Source organism: Pyxicephalus adspersus, chromosome 7 (assembly GCF_032062135.1).
Source record: "Pyxicephalus adspersus chromosome 7, UCB_Pads_2.0, whole genome shotgun sequence".
NCBI classification, from domain to species: domain Eukaryota; kingdom Metazoa; phylum Chordata; class Amphibia; order Anura; family Pyxicephalidae; genus Pyxicephalus; species Pyxicephalus adspersus.
In genome coordinates, this window is record NC_092864.1 from 558,902 (window position 1) to 572,859 (window position 13,958).

At 44.3% G+C, this 13,958-nt stretch overlaps 1 protein-coding gene across 1 annotated transcript in view; it reads right to left on the reverse strand.

The window, feature by feature from the left end:
* Nucleotides 1–13,645, reverse strand: part of LOC140334661 (uncharacterized) — an 83,631-nt gene extending 69,986 nt beyond the window's left edge. The window contains 10 exon segments of the mRNA XM_072416900.1: nucleotides 374–447; nucleotides 1,821–1,965; nucleotides 5,451–5,604; nucleotides 6,353–6,498; nucleotides 6,582–6,712; nucleotides 7,053–7,170; nucleotides 7,923–7,993; nucleotides 9,542–9,648; nucleotides 9,947–10,049; nucleotides 13,531–13,645. Of these exon segments, the coding sequence (XP_072273001.1) occupies nucleotides 374–447; nucleotides 1,821–1,965; nucleotides 5,451–5,604; nucleotides 6,353–6,498; nucleotides 6,582–6,712; nucleotides 7,053–7,170; nucleotides 7,923–7,993; nucleotides 9,542–9,648; nucleotides 9,947–10,049; nucleotides 13,531–13,645 (1,164 nt within the window).
* Nucleotides 13,646–13,958: the final 313 nt, after the last annotated feature.

Consider the following 13,958-nt stretch of genomic DNA (forward strand, 5'->3'; position numbering starts at 1 on the left):
TTTGTCTCTAAGAATGAACAAGAAAACTGTTACCTACTGCCACCCACTGACATGGAAGAGTATTACATTACTCTGCCAGTCACTACAGCACAGACACTCGACAATGGTAATTGGATAATTTCCCACGGTACACCTAAAGATACCTCATGGCACACTAGTGTGCAGTGGCACAGTGGTTGAAAATCACTGGTCTAGGGTTCCTTGTAGGGAATCATTCCCATATAGTTCCTATGATAAGTATTGGATATATAGTATATATAATATTATAGTATTGGGATAATGAGTGAGTTGAGGATTTGTGGCTTCCATTAGTAATATTATTAGTAATATTATGGCCACAAGATGGATAATAGTAATAATAAATATCAATGACCTGAGTTAGGACGGCACTGAATCCCTCCTGAGACATCTCCATCTGGAATGAAGTCGCATCCTTAGATTGTGTTCCTGTTGAAGAGAGAGATTGGTAAAATTGACAAAATCTGGGGGGAAGGTTCAGGGGTCCCCACACCTCTGTCCTTATCTGGAGGGCAATATGTTGGTGGAATCCACCGACTTGCACTGCACTTCCAAGAGGAATCAGAAGAATAAGGAGGATTCCATTCACGTTTGATTCATTTGTTTCCTCCATGACTTCTAATTACTGGCAGCCAAATGTATGCGTGCTTAAAAAATGCATTTAACACCTACAATTACAAAGAACCTTTTTTCCTAGTTTCATGTTCTTACAAGTTCTGACTGTGCAGCAAGTTTGATGACAATAATATGTTGAAGAACTTACAGTCTATGCAGGGCAATTCATGTAAAAGTCAGCAATTTGCATTAAAAAACCATCCTGCCAATACTTTAACACTAAGATCTGGAAAAACAACTTTTATTATATTTTCTTTGAGACATGTTCCCACGGGCCTTTCAGATATCCCCAGCAATTCTGGCGACAATGCTTTGTTCTTGGGGTTTGCAATTAATGTGAAAGGCTGTGGCCATGGACTTGTAATTTAATTTGTCTTACAAGTCTTGGTCTAAGTAAAATTTTTACCATAAATTTGCCTGTCACTAATAATCAGCATTTGTCCTGACCCATTCCATGGTAATTAGAAGGATTGAATGGGATATTCCCGGTGCTCATTACAGATAAATTACCATTACATACCAAATCCAGATCATTGTACTGCTAGATGATAAACCCTCACATAGATACTTTATTATTGGTGCAGCACATGATGCTAAATCAGAGGGTATTGGGCATCCCGTACCTCAGTCTCACCTGTATATGGGATTAAATGGTCCAAATAGCACCATATGTATTTGTATTGCTGCAGATTTGAGGCTTTTTCTTTGGCATCCAGGCCCAGAGTGCTTGGAAGAAGCAATGGGTGAGCCAGGCACTCCTTCCATTCCAGAAATTGAGGATGGCTCTGGAGAACCTGGCAGGTAAGCACACCTGTCCTTGAGTCAAAGGGGGAGATGCAGCCTGAGGCCGGGTTTAACCTGCAAGCTGGGAGAGCCCAGAAGGTTTCCCAAAGTTTAGGCCTGCAATATAGAGAGAGCTAGGAAGGTAAATTTGTGCTTTTCTTGCTGTAATGACTCTAATCACTTGGAGGGAAAACCCTGGTTGACAGTATTGAGAATAAAAGTGGGCAGAGTGCCCTGAAATTTAGACTGAAGCCTGAAATACCTCTCTGCAGTGAGTGTTTAATGCTAATCCCCCACAATGGGTTAGACAAATATTATATTAATCATTTCTACTGCAACTAATTGCAGCAATAGTTTTCATGCCAGGTAAAACAGTTTTTAAACTTTAAGTGTTTGAACGTCACCTTCGATGGCAAAGATCTTCTCTTGCAAAGTCTTCTGGAACTTAGAAAGGGCGGAGAAGTCGGTGACTTTAAAAATCCGGTCACTGGATGATGCAATGGTCTGTAATTCTGCTATGGCTGCATCATGATTGAAGGCGTTTCCCACCTGTGGATGAAAACAGAAAGTTATGATGGAACCTCTGGCCATTGAAGGCCAGGATTGAGCTTCTGCCTGGGATCAGTTTAGTAAATTTAGGTAAAAGTTCAGATTTTGCAAGGAAATCGTAATGAAGTCAATCGGGGAGTGTGACCTTGTTTAACCGCCCTGGTGGTATGAATACTAAGTATTTTAAAATGTAAAAGTGGTACACATACTTTACATAATTTAATATTCCTGCCTGGTCCCACCCTCCAGCCACAAACTCATGAGCAGATTTCTGGCCAGCATCATGTTCCCCTGGACTTCAGTCCCCAATGTTCACATGCCGGGGACGCAGATGCCAGCCGGCCATGGCCAGGTTACAGAGATGCCCAACTGACATTGCCAGGGGAAGAAGATGGCAGGCATCACTGGAGGACACCATGGGCACCACTGGAGGATGCCTTTAGAATGTGGGAACCAGGTGTGACTTTTAAACTCCCTGGCAATTCCACCCAGAAGGTGGCTCGGGGGTTACCGCTTTTGGTATGGAAAATGCACCCCGGATTACCACCAGGAAGGTTAATGTTGGCATAGTGGACAAACAACAACATGGCTGCTTTGAACCTACCAAGAAAAGAACCTGGGTTATTGGCTTCTGTGACTGGCAAAGTCTATGCACCTTCCTTTTTCTGAAGTGTACCCTAGAATTTGTGGTCAAAGGTTTGGAGAACATTGGCAATCTGCATTTGGCAAAGGATTGGTATTGAATGATTTTGTAAGCTTCAGTTGAGATGCTCCAGCAGTGGTGGAAAGAGCTAACTGCTAAATGTTATTATTATCTATCCTCCACATCTAGTCCTTGGGGAGCTTCCTCAGTGGTGTGGGTGGGGGTAGGTACAACCTTTCAGAGTGTTATTCTTCCTTTGGTTTCTGCTCCCTGGGCTCCTATTTAAAGTATGTGCTTAATGTTCTTCTATGTTGGGTTCTCATACAGAAGGAACAGCACTGATTTTAAACAAAAAGTTCTTTCTGAGAACTCTTTACTGCTCTGAAGAATTTTAGGAGGGGTCTACTGAGAAGAAGAGGGAAACACACACACATCTCCACATGAAGTTGTAGACAGATCAACCAGGCAGAAAGAAGAACCTTGTCTTTAGGTGGCATTAGGCATTTGTTGAAAAGTTGTCTTAAAGTGCAGATGCTGAGAATGTATTGCTGTTTTATCTTATCTTGTTTCTTCATATAACCTGCAGAATGTTCATGGAAATATGTCACACTTGGAGAGAAGAAACCAGTAGGGGGTGCTGTTGTTGGTTTATTGGTGGTGTGAGTCCTAAGAAAGGCCAAGGTACAGAATTTAAGCAACAACTTGGCTTTCTCTAGATCAGCGGTCGCCAATGTTTTCAGGTCCGCAGACCACTAAAATCACTGTCTCCCGACCGTGCATGGGCGGGGAGCCGGGTGTCATTTAAAAGGGAAGAAAACTTCCCTCAGAGTGACGTCATTATGACATATAACCCCGCCCACTCTCCCATTGCAGATCTGAGCCTGCCCACTTCCCCGCCGACTTCCCTGAGCCTGGGAACTGCTCAGGGGACATGGTCCGCGGCTCTGGCTGGTGCGTCCTCCCAGCGGGGTCTTTCTCCCGACCCCGCTCGGGGGTGCACTTGACCAGGCAGGCAGCACACAAGGGAGGTCAGGAACAAGCCAGGGGTCAACTATCAGGAATTCACAAAATGGACACCAGTAATACGGGAGTCACCAGAGACACAGGGGAACACAGGTGACACAAGAAGAGTCAGGAGGAATGGGTGACACGGGGGGTCACTGGAGACACAGGGGAACATAGGAGACATAGGAAGGCACTGAGGAAACAGGAACGGGAGTACAAGAAATACACAAAGTAACAGGCAGGGGAACAGCAGACTGGACAAAAAGGGATTACAACAGAAGCTGGACTGGGAGGCACACAATCAGGCTACGGGGGTATTAGAAATAATCAGCAGAGCTAGGGGACTCGGCCCTCATGGAGACTTGTTGCGGAATGCAGAGTGCCGTGTCTGAGCCAGCTAAATAGCCAAGGGCCCTCATGAGGCTGTTTCCTGATTGGTCGGCGGGAGGGAGGATGCTGATAAAACCTGGAAAAGCAGGTGGGCCTGGGTTCAGAACTGCCCACAAGTGCAGGAGAGAAGTAAGTGTGACAAAGTGCACCCTGGACTGGGGCATTTTGAGAGTACACCTTCTAGACAACTGGGGGTAATAGTGTTACCCTTAGCTCTGACATAGGGCACAGAATACTTATCAGTCCTTGCATCAAATTTACATTCAAGCGTCTCTTATAGAGCATTGCAAACATAGTGTGGGGTCACAACGTATACTGGAAGTATCAGATCAATATTGGCTTTGCCAATCGGACCTTGGATCCATACTACACATTTTTGGGGATTTTCCTTCTATTCAACCTTTCTGGTCCTCGGTCAGAGAAATTACCCAACAGATGACAGATTATTGGATTCCAGAAAGACCTGCCTTCTTCCTCTTACAACACAACCATTTTTCAGAAAAATGCATAAGAATTCGGTGTTAGGACAACCGGGGGTCCTGGAAGAAGGCTGAACCGCCTCCCATTCAGTTGTGGCTGCGGAGGGTCAACGAGATACAGCATATGGAAGATCTGACTTCCTCGCTATAGGGAACAAGTAGAAAGTTCTTTAACACAGAGTTTTATTGGTCTCAGTTTCTCACGTCGGCTGAATATGTTCGCTACCTGGGCCCATTATGATCTGTTAACGACTATAATTGTATTAGGGACTTACCTGGATGATCGAGAATAGTAGAAGCCTGGAAATATGATGTCCTCCTTAGCATAGCCCATGTTATACTAAACTTAGACACCACCTGCTACTTGACTCTCATACGATTTATCCCCGGACATCCGGTTCTCAAGATACCCCAATACCATTGGGGCACGGTAATCTTTGCCCCCATACTCTTATTATTATTACATTGAAGGGACCACATTTGTAGGGGTTTACCTGACAATTATCTATGGTCTTCAGGTCCCAGATATCTCAGACCAGGGGTATGGTATATTCTTTTTATTGTTATCTTTGTTACTTTTCCCCTTCTTTATGTTAATCAGTTGCCAGATGTTTTGTGTTAGGGTCCAACAATAGGGGGTATATGCCCCCAAACAGATCTACATGTGAATGAATCACTCCCCCTATTTATTTTCTGGATTTGTTGCAATATTTTGTTTTATTTTGTATCCTACATGTTGTATTGATACACAGTCAGTTGTTTTTGCTGTACTGTGTTTTCCTCCCCTTTATGTTCCCTTTCCACCCCCCTCCCTTGTTTTTGTTATTGTAAAACCCTAAATAAAAAATGTTTTAAAAAAAAAAACATAGTGTAGGGTCACTGTGATCAGAAGCCATTGGAGCCAGTAGTTTGCTTATGCTGGTGTGCTATGGAGGTTCAGAATATCTATACAACGCACAGATAATTACCCCAATAGCGAAGCAGACTATTCCTCTGTTTCTTGCCTCATTGGCGGAATCTTCCAGTTTTCTGTCATCTCCATAGGTCTGTCCATCAGTGATCACAATCAGAAGTTTTACAGCCTTGTTTCGGGCTCCGCTACTGGGAACAAAGAGCTCTGTACTGGGGAGGGAGAGAAAATATAATGATTGGGGGGGCCATGAATAACAGAAATTATGGGAGATTGCACAATGGTGACAGTGGTGAATTGTATTGGGGGGTGTGTACGTGTGGGTGGTGGAGCAGGTTTTTGGGGTAAAAATGTCCTACTATTGGGACAATGTAACCGCACCCAATGCCATTTATAATGCTCTATGCATTCTTTACTGTCACCAAAGTGCCTGGCATGTGTACCAGTTGTGTCATTGGAATCATTCTTTTCAGCAATTGTTTTCCTTTTTTTCACTCACAGGAAGGCAGAGGAAACAAAACATCCAGTCTTTAGAGGTTATGCTGTCTTGCAATGGGATTCCAGCTGCCATATTGGTTTGGACATTCCCATAGTCAGACCTATGCTGGGGAAAATAATATCTAATAATAATATTGTGCAGATTGGGATGTGGAGGAAGGGGGGTACTCGGAATGGACACGTGGCAGCTAAATGGGCAAACATGGAGGTCAACCTATGCAGAGCTGGGTATATGTGACTTTGTGATGGCCAAGATATTTGCCTGGACACAGTCAGGATGAAAGTCCAAAGCAGAACTGTCCTGTGGTACCATGGCTTGCCCTCTGGGTGTTGTGTCTTGTGGCCCGCTTGGGTTATGAGTCGAAATTTTGTGTTGGCCAATTTGCCAATCTAATCCTCATCTGAACCTGGAAACCCCCTGAATTTTGTCACACACGTCGCTGTTCTGGCTGAGATACTTACGTCACTTTGTGGATGCCCGTGGCAGTTCGGGTCAGTTGCCTCATTTGTGTGATATCTGAGGTGAGATCTGTCGGGTTCCTTACCGAAGAAAATCGATTGAAATCAAAGTGTGTCTGGAAATTGCTGGAATATTGCATGAGAGCAAACTGGAGAGAGACAGAGGAAGCAGCCATGGAATTATTATCTACATCCAATTCTAAAATATATGTGACAATGTAGGGAGAATTACCTGGGTGTCCGAGTTGCTGAATAATGTCATGACTGTAGACACAAATCTTAACATTCTTGTGAAGTCTGCAGTACCAACACTGCCGGATCCATCAATCAGGAAGACGATATCCAGGCTGAAGAGATTACACTCTACAGGAACATAGAGAATGGCGGTAAGTGCTCTGCAAAGGACATCGGACATGTTCTGCTGAGACCCTATAATGGGCAGGAATCAGTTATGTGCCGTCCGTTCCTTGGCTGATCGATTGGCTCTCCTTGTGCATTGTATGTTGTCTGTAGGTTGTCAGTTGGGATGCACATTACTGTGTACAGTGACCATATTATGTAGGACACACGTATGAATCATGGCGGTCCAGCCAAGAACATTCAAATCATAACGCGGTGTGAAGATCCCTATTTAATGTACAGCGCTGCGTAATATGTTGGCACTATATAAATCCTGTTTAATAATAATAATAATAACGATTACCTGGTAAATAATCCGGTAATATACGTTGGGGCTCCTGCGTTGTTGGGTCTAGTTGGTAGCAGCGTCCATTAACATACACATTCTCTCCGCATTGTCTCTGAAGAGTCGGCCCACAAGTCTGTAATAGAAAGGAAAATAATAAATAATTACATCACACAGGGATCCATTAGTCCGATCAGTCTGCTGCTCCACTGCATACAACATGATTTATATATATAGTCTGTTTGTCCTACCACCCAAAGCAAGGCCAGCTAGGACCTGAAATATAACCCAGAACCAACCGGGAATTATCATCAGGAAATAGGGGTTATTATTATTTTTATTATTATTATACAGTATTTATATAGCGCCATCATATTACGCAGCGCTGTACAAAGTCCATAGTCATGTCACTATGGATTATTGTGATATTAGAAATGGACCTCTTGAAGCTGGGACTAGAAGGTCACTGGTATTGTCTTTGGTCTCCCTGCAGCTTGCCAGAGACCAGGTATTGCTTCCTTCTGCCTCCAGCAAGGAGAATAATGATCAGTGATGACATCAGAAGCAGCCCTATGAAGATCTTATACAAATAAAAATATATTAGAATACAAAACCGAACAACAACTGTTACCTGCAGCAAAAATGGCTGAACTGATAAATTGTGAAATAAAACAATGGCCCTGATTGGGAATCTTTGGATATAATTCCTCCAGGTTTCCCCAGGATTACTTCACTGATGAGGCTAAGTCACCTGGAGAGCTTAACTGGAGGATTTCAGCATGAAGAACGCCCACTATGATGGGCAATAAACCCTCCGCATGGACCACATATAGTCTGGCCTCACATTAGCCTCAACTCAGAGAAAACCAGAGATACAAAGTGACGCACCAATAACTGCGGAGATTTCTCCTGGACAGCCAGAGAGAATCCAAGCGATGTGTCAATGCCATCATCGGAACCTGCAACACACAAATTATGGAATATAAGTCACATATAGAATGCGTCTAAAATACTTAGAGAGCCTCAATCGGGGAATGCAATGTCCTGTATGAGGCTGGAAGGTGACAACATGATCTGAACTCTGGCATAAGGTGAGAAAAAATTTGTATCTGCCTCGTACCCCCACCAAACAGCAAAATGTAACATTTGGGAAAAACAAATTTTAAATAGGGGAACACCAAGATTTATTACAAACAGTGTATGTAAAGGTGCATTTCTAAAGGGGTCACCAGCAGGAGGAAGGAGGTCCTGACCCTCTTATATAGATAGAATTGTGGGGTCACCATCAGTAGAGGGGTCACCAGCAGGAGGAAGGAGGTCCTGATTCCCCCATATAGATAGAATTGTGGGGTCACCATAGGAGGAAGGAGGTCCTGATTCCCCTATATAGATAGAATTGTGGGGTCACCATCACTAGAGGGGTCACCAGCAGGAGGAAGAAGGTGATGATTTCTGTATAAAGAAAGGGGAAGAAATGCAGTTCCATGCGTTCCTAATGACACCCCGATGCACCTGTTGGGTTTTCTACATTTCACCCTCAGTATTGATGAGCCCAGGGGATTCATCCCCTCCATCCAGATACACCCGCAGTGCTGAGAATACAGAAGAACCTTGCATGTCCTATGGTCTTAGGAGCTCAGTATAGGCGATACACCAATATTGTGTTATAATCCTCAGCACAGAGAATACAAAGCAGCCCATTGTGGGTCTCATATCCCGGGAAGCTTAGCACAGAGGGACTTTGGTTCTGGGAATACATTGGAACCTCCGTTGTACATTGGTCACAGTAGAACCAGTACAGAAACCTGTTCTGATCTATAATCCTAGTCCCAGCACAGAAGAGCACCGGGACCGCTATGGTCATGTAGTCCTAGGGAGCCCAGGACAGAGAATACACCGGAGGTTCTGTTGTTCTTTAGTAGTAATAGGTCAGTACAGAGGATTCACAAGGATCTCGGTAGTCCATCGGTCATAGGAGGCTCTGCTCGTCTCACCAAGAAAAACACAGGGACCCCTGTCATCCTAGGGGCCCAGTACAAAAGACTTGTTGTAAAGAATAGTGGGGAGCGCTCCCCAATGTAGGGGCAGGATTGAGCTGGTCAAACGTTGCATGGTTGGATGTGCCAGGTAAGTGGTCAGTATCAGGTAGATGTCAATCATGTACGGTACCTGGTTGTACATCTGTCAATGTATGGCCACTATCATACATGGCCGGGGACCTTATACAGTATTACACCTGAGTGCTCAAGAGTGAAATTATAAAAAGCTGATCTTGCGTTAAATTAATAGACAGCCTATAATGGATTCTTTGATCACTGACCACCACATATTGATAAATATGGCCACAGGCAGTAGGAGTCAGCTAACCGCATGCAGCTCATCCAGGGCTCTGCTGGATCTTTCAATAGAAGTGTCCCATACATCTCCCTCCTGACTCTGATGCCGCAAGCATTCAGGACTGAGTCAGGCCTTCAGGACTATCATTGTATTAATAAATGAATACTTACCAGTAGGGATTTGGATTGTTCTGCATATCCTCCTCTGTGGATCACAGCGATATAACCGTCCGGTTTTATTGGCGGCAGTCTGTAGGAGTGGAGCGCTGATTATCACCCTGCAATAAGATAAAACACAGGGGTGAAAAAATTACATTTACAATGGCATCAGCGAATACATAGGATCAGCGGGAGTGGGGGCAAAAAGGCTTTAGGTGTTCACCCCATGTTAGGGATCTATAGTTTCTAAATCACCACTCCACCCATAACCAATATGGTTCTCAGACTTTGGAGGTCATTGGAATGAAACTCCTCACATAAATAAGCCGGTCATAGTAAGACTCCCAGGAATCTGCATTCCCTCCACTATCCCGGGACCCCAGCGCAGACCACCCCACAGACAGATCTCTTTCTTACTCTTTATTCAGCTGAGCCACCTGATGGCCAAAACTTTGATCTCCATTCCTGAAGATGATTGGATCATTGGTGTCTATGAAGAAGGCCCCAGCATAGGAAATTGCTACAGAAAACAGGAGAATATAAAAAGAAATGTAAGAAAATTCTGTACAAATGAAAATGTTATTATTGAATGTTATCCAGAAACAGAGAAGAATATCATCTGAAATGCAGGAGACACAATACAAAAAGTTTACATGGATGCCATGACTCATGGTTGGGTCACGGGGGGGGGGGGCAACATGGGAGAAAGTAGGGTTGGCAGGCGGCATTTGGAATGAAGAGAGAAGGCAGACAATATGGACAGAGTATGGATCTTATATTTATATGTATTATTCACCCCGCTCCCTCTTTGTTGGCGTTACTCTCTGCACTCCCCAGTCTGATAACTCATTGTCTCTCTGCTCCTTCACTCTCGCTGCCTGTCAGCCATCTCATCATGGATGTCTGACCCATTCCTGAAACTCAACCTGGATAAAGGGGAACTCCTCATCATCCCACCTCAAACCCGACTCTCTCCTCTACAATCTATTATGAATGCTGCAGCCAGACTCATCCATCCTTCCACCTACCTACCCCATACACAGCCTGCCCACCACTACATATCTCCCATCGTATTGTGTGTGAAATTCCCTCACCTACTAGATTGTAAGCTCTTCAGGGCAGGGTCCTCTCCTCCTGTATCACTGTCTGTATTCGTCTGTGATTTGCAACTCCAATTTATTGTACAGCGCTGCATAATATGTTGGCGCTATACAAATCCTGTTTATTAATAATAATCATAATATTTACAAATGTAAAGTGAAACTGTTCATTTCACATAAACATAAAATTGATCCAGAAGAATGAGGAAGTAAAACTCCTTCAGAAGCGTCAGGAAAAAGAGCCCAGAATGTGATTGGCTGAAATCAGCCGTGCAGCCGAGTTCTTGTTAAAGTTTTGTACGCACACGGATTGATTCTCCTGCTTGACATAAGATAGTAAGAGATTTAACAATTGGTTTTTCCATGTCCTATGATTCCTGAGGAAGCAATGCCAAACGTGTTAAGAAATGAAAATGGGACAACTTTTGGAATATTTACATTAGAACTGTTAAACAATTATTATAGTCTTTTGTCTACACAACTTTCTTGTGTTTTTGATGTGTATTGGATAGGGTGCAGAGATCAGAGTGCATGGTGCAGAGATCAGAGTACACTGTGCAGAGATCGGAGTACACGGTGCAGAGATCAGAGTACACGGTGCAGGGATCAGCGTATATGCAGAGCAGGGATCAGTGCCTAATATTCTGTGAAAATGAAACACTAATATAATGTGTAGAATGCAGAAATGAGCCCTCGGCAGCCCAGCCATTCCTGGAATCGGAGGCAGTAAATAGGAAACTATGGAAGGCCCCCACACAATGTCTGACATCACCAAATCTGCAACGTGCAGGATGAAGCTCAGTGTGTAATGGTGAACATCCAAATCACCAAACTGATTGGAAGAGCCAGGGAACTTAGATAGGATTACATATGAGAGAGGCCCCCCACTAAGTAAAAGGGTATGCAATCTCAGGGGGGGCCACACAGCACCAACATCAATAGATCCAGTCCAATAGGACCACACTGCTTTGATATAAAGAGATCTGGAGCAAAAGGAGCAACACACCACCAAAATCAGCAGATTTGGGCCAACAGGGGCCACACACAACACCAATATCAGCAGATTTGGGCTAACAAGGGCCACACAATACCAATATCAAAGGAATCAGGTCCAACAGGGGCCACACAGCTCCGATATCAAGAGATGCTGGATGACAGGGGCCACACAGCACCAATATCAAGAGATCCATCCAACAGAGGACACACACCACCAATATCAGCAGATCTGGTCTAACAGGGACCACACAGCACTGATATCAAGAGATCTGGAGCAACAGGGGCCACACAGCACCGATATCAAGAGATCTGGACCAACAGGGGCCACACAGCACCGTTATCAACAGATCTAGTCCAACAGGGGCCATAAAGCACTGATATTAAGAGATCTGAGGCAACAGGGGCCACACAGCACCGATATCAGCAGATCTAAGCCAGCAGATGTTCCTCAGTGTTTGTGGTCCTGGGAATCTCATTGCTTACTGCTGATTATAAGACTGTAGAAGCCACCAACACCAAATTTCTGAATAGAAAACATAGAAGTGGAGATTCCAAAAAGATATCACTTATCAAATTCCCAAAAATAAAATCCAAGTAGAATCTTGGGAACAATGGTGCCATTTACAGAGTTTCTATTGCCGATAATTCTCATACAATTATTATCTGACTCATTTCATCCCAGTAGAGGAAGTAGTGAATTTACACTATCAGTAGATGTTGTCATGCACTGAGATGTGAAACTTGTGGATAATATAAAGGCACCACAGATGGACCCCTCGCCTGCACTGCACCTCACCATTAATTTAGTGCTGCAACTCTAGAGTACATGACATTCTGATCTGCCAGAAATCCAGCGAGCTCCTAACTGCACGGAAATCCTAAGAAGTGTCATCAGCCCCCTGGACTTCAGAACTTTCTGTCCCTGTAGTCAAGCAATACTGTAGCCTGGAGTCCAGGAAGTCTGCACCCAAACATAGCGCCTGGTTTATTAAAGTTCTCAAAGACTGGAGAAGATAGATATCATGGGAGAACCTGGATGTACCAGCAAACTTGGAATGGATTTCCTTAAAAATCATTGGTAATCGTTTTCAATTTTGAACCAGACTCATTCCAGGCTTGCTGGATTAACCAGGTTCTCCCATTGAAGTCTAACTTCTTAAGTATTGGAGGGCTTTAATAAATCAGGCCCACAATGTCTCGGTAATTGGTAGATCTGGTGGTGAGACAACGTTATCAGAAACTGAGCTCCGGGCAGGGATCCTACAAGAATTTTACAAACCTCCAAACAATTTCAAGGGGAGTTAAGAATGTTCTTTTATCTTGGGGGAGAAGGAGGTTTGTGGGCAGATTCGGGTATTGGTTGGACTCACACATTCATTGGAGCACAACCAAAGCCCAGGGAAACCAAGGTATTGGTCTTAAAATGTAATCCAGGCAATGATGCAGCTTTGCTGAAGGCAAAGTTCTCTCTGAAGTAATCCCATGGAGCCCCATTCAGAAGGATTCATATGACCCCCATGGGCTTCCAAAGAGCAGCCATTAGGCATGGTGCTCATAGTGCTTATGGTGCATAGTGCTCATGGTGTGCAGCATGTGCAAAGTGCTCATAGTACATGGTGGTCATGGTGCATGGTGGTCATGGTGTGCAGGGTGTGCATAGTGCTCATGGTGCATGGTGTACATGGTGCTCATGGTGTGCATGGTGCTCATAGTGCTTATGGTGCATAGTGCTCATGGTGTGCAGCATGTGCAAAGTGCTCATAGTACATGGTGGTCATGGTGCATGGTGGTCAGGGTGGTCATGGTGCATGGTGGTCATGGTGCATGGTGGTCATGGTGTGCAGGGTGTGCATAGTGCTCATGGTGCATGGTGTACATGGTGCTCATGGTGTGCATGGTGATCACGGTGCTCATGGTGTTCATGGTGCTCATAGTGTTCATGGTGATCATGGTGCTCATGGTGTCCATGGTGGTCATTGTGGTCATGGTAAATGGTGTCCATGGTGGACATTGTGGTCATGGTGCAGGGTGGTCATGGTGTGCAGGGTGTGCATAGTGCTCAAGGTGTTCATAGTGCTCATGGTGTTCATGGTGTTCATGGTGATCATGGTGCAGAGTGTTCATTGTCATTGTGGTCATGGTTAGAGATGAGCGAATCGAAGCTGATGAAGTGGCATTCAATCCAAATTTCAGGAAAAATTAGATTCGCAATGAATCTGAATTTCCTCGCAATTGGTGGTAACGAATCACAATTTTTCCTAAAATGGCGGCTACACATGTGGGGACATGGGGCAAGGAACTCTGGAAAGGCGGGATGACCCATAATGCCATGC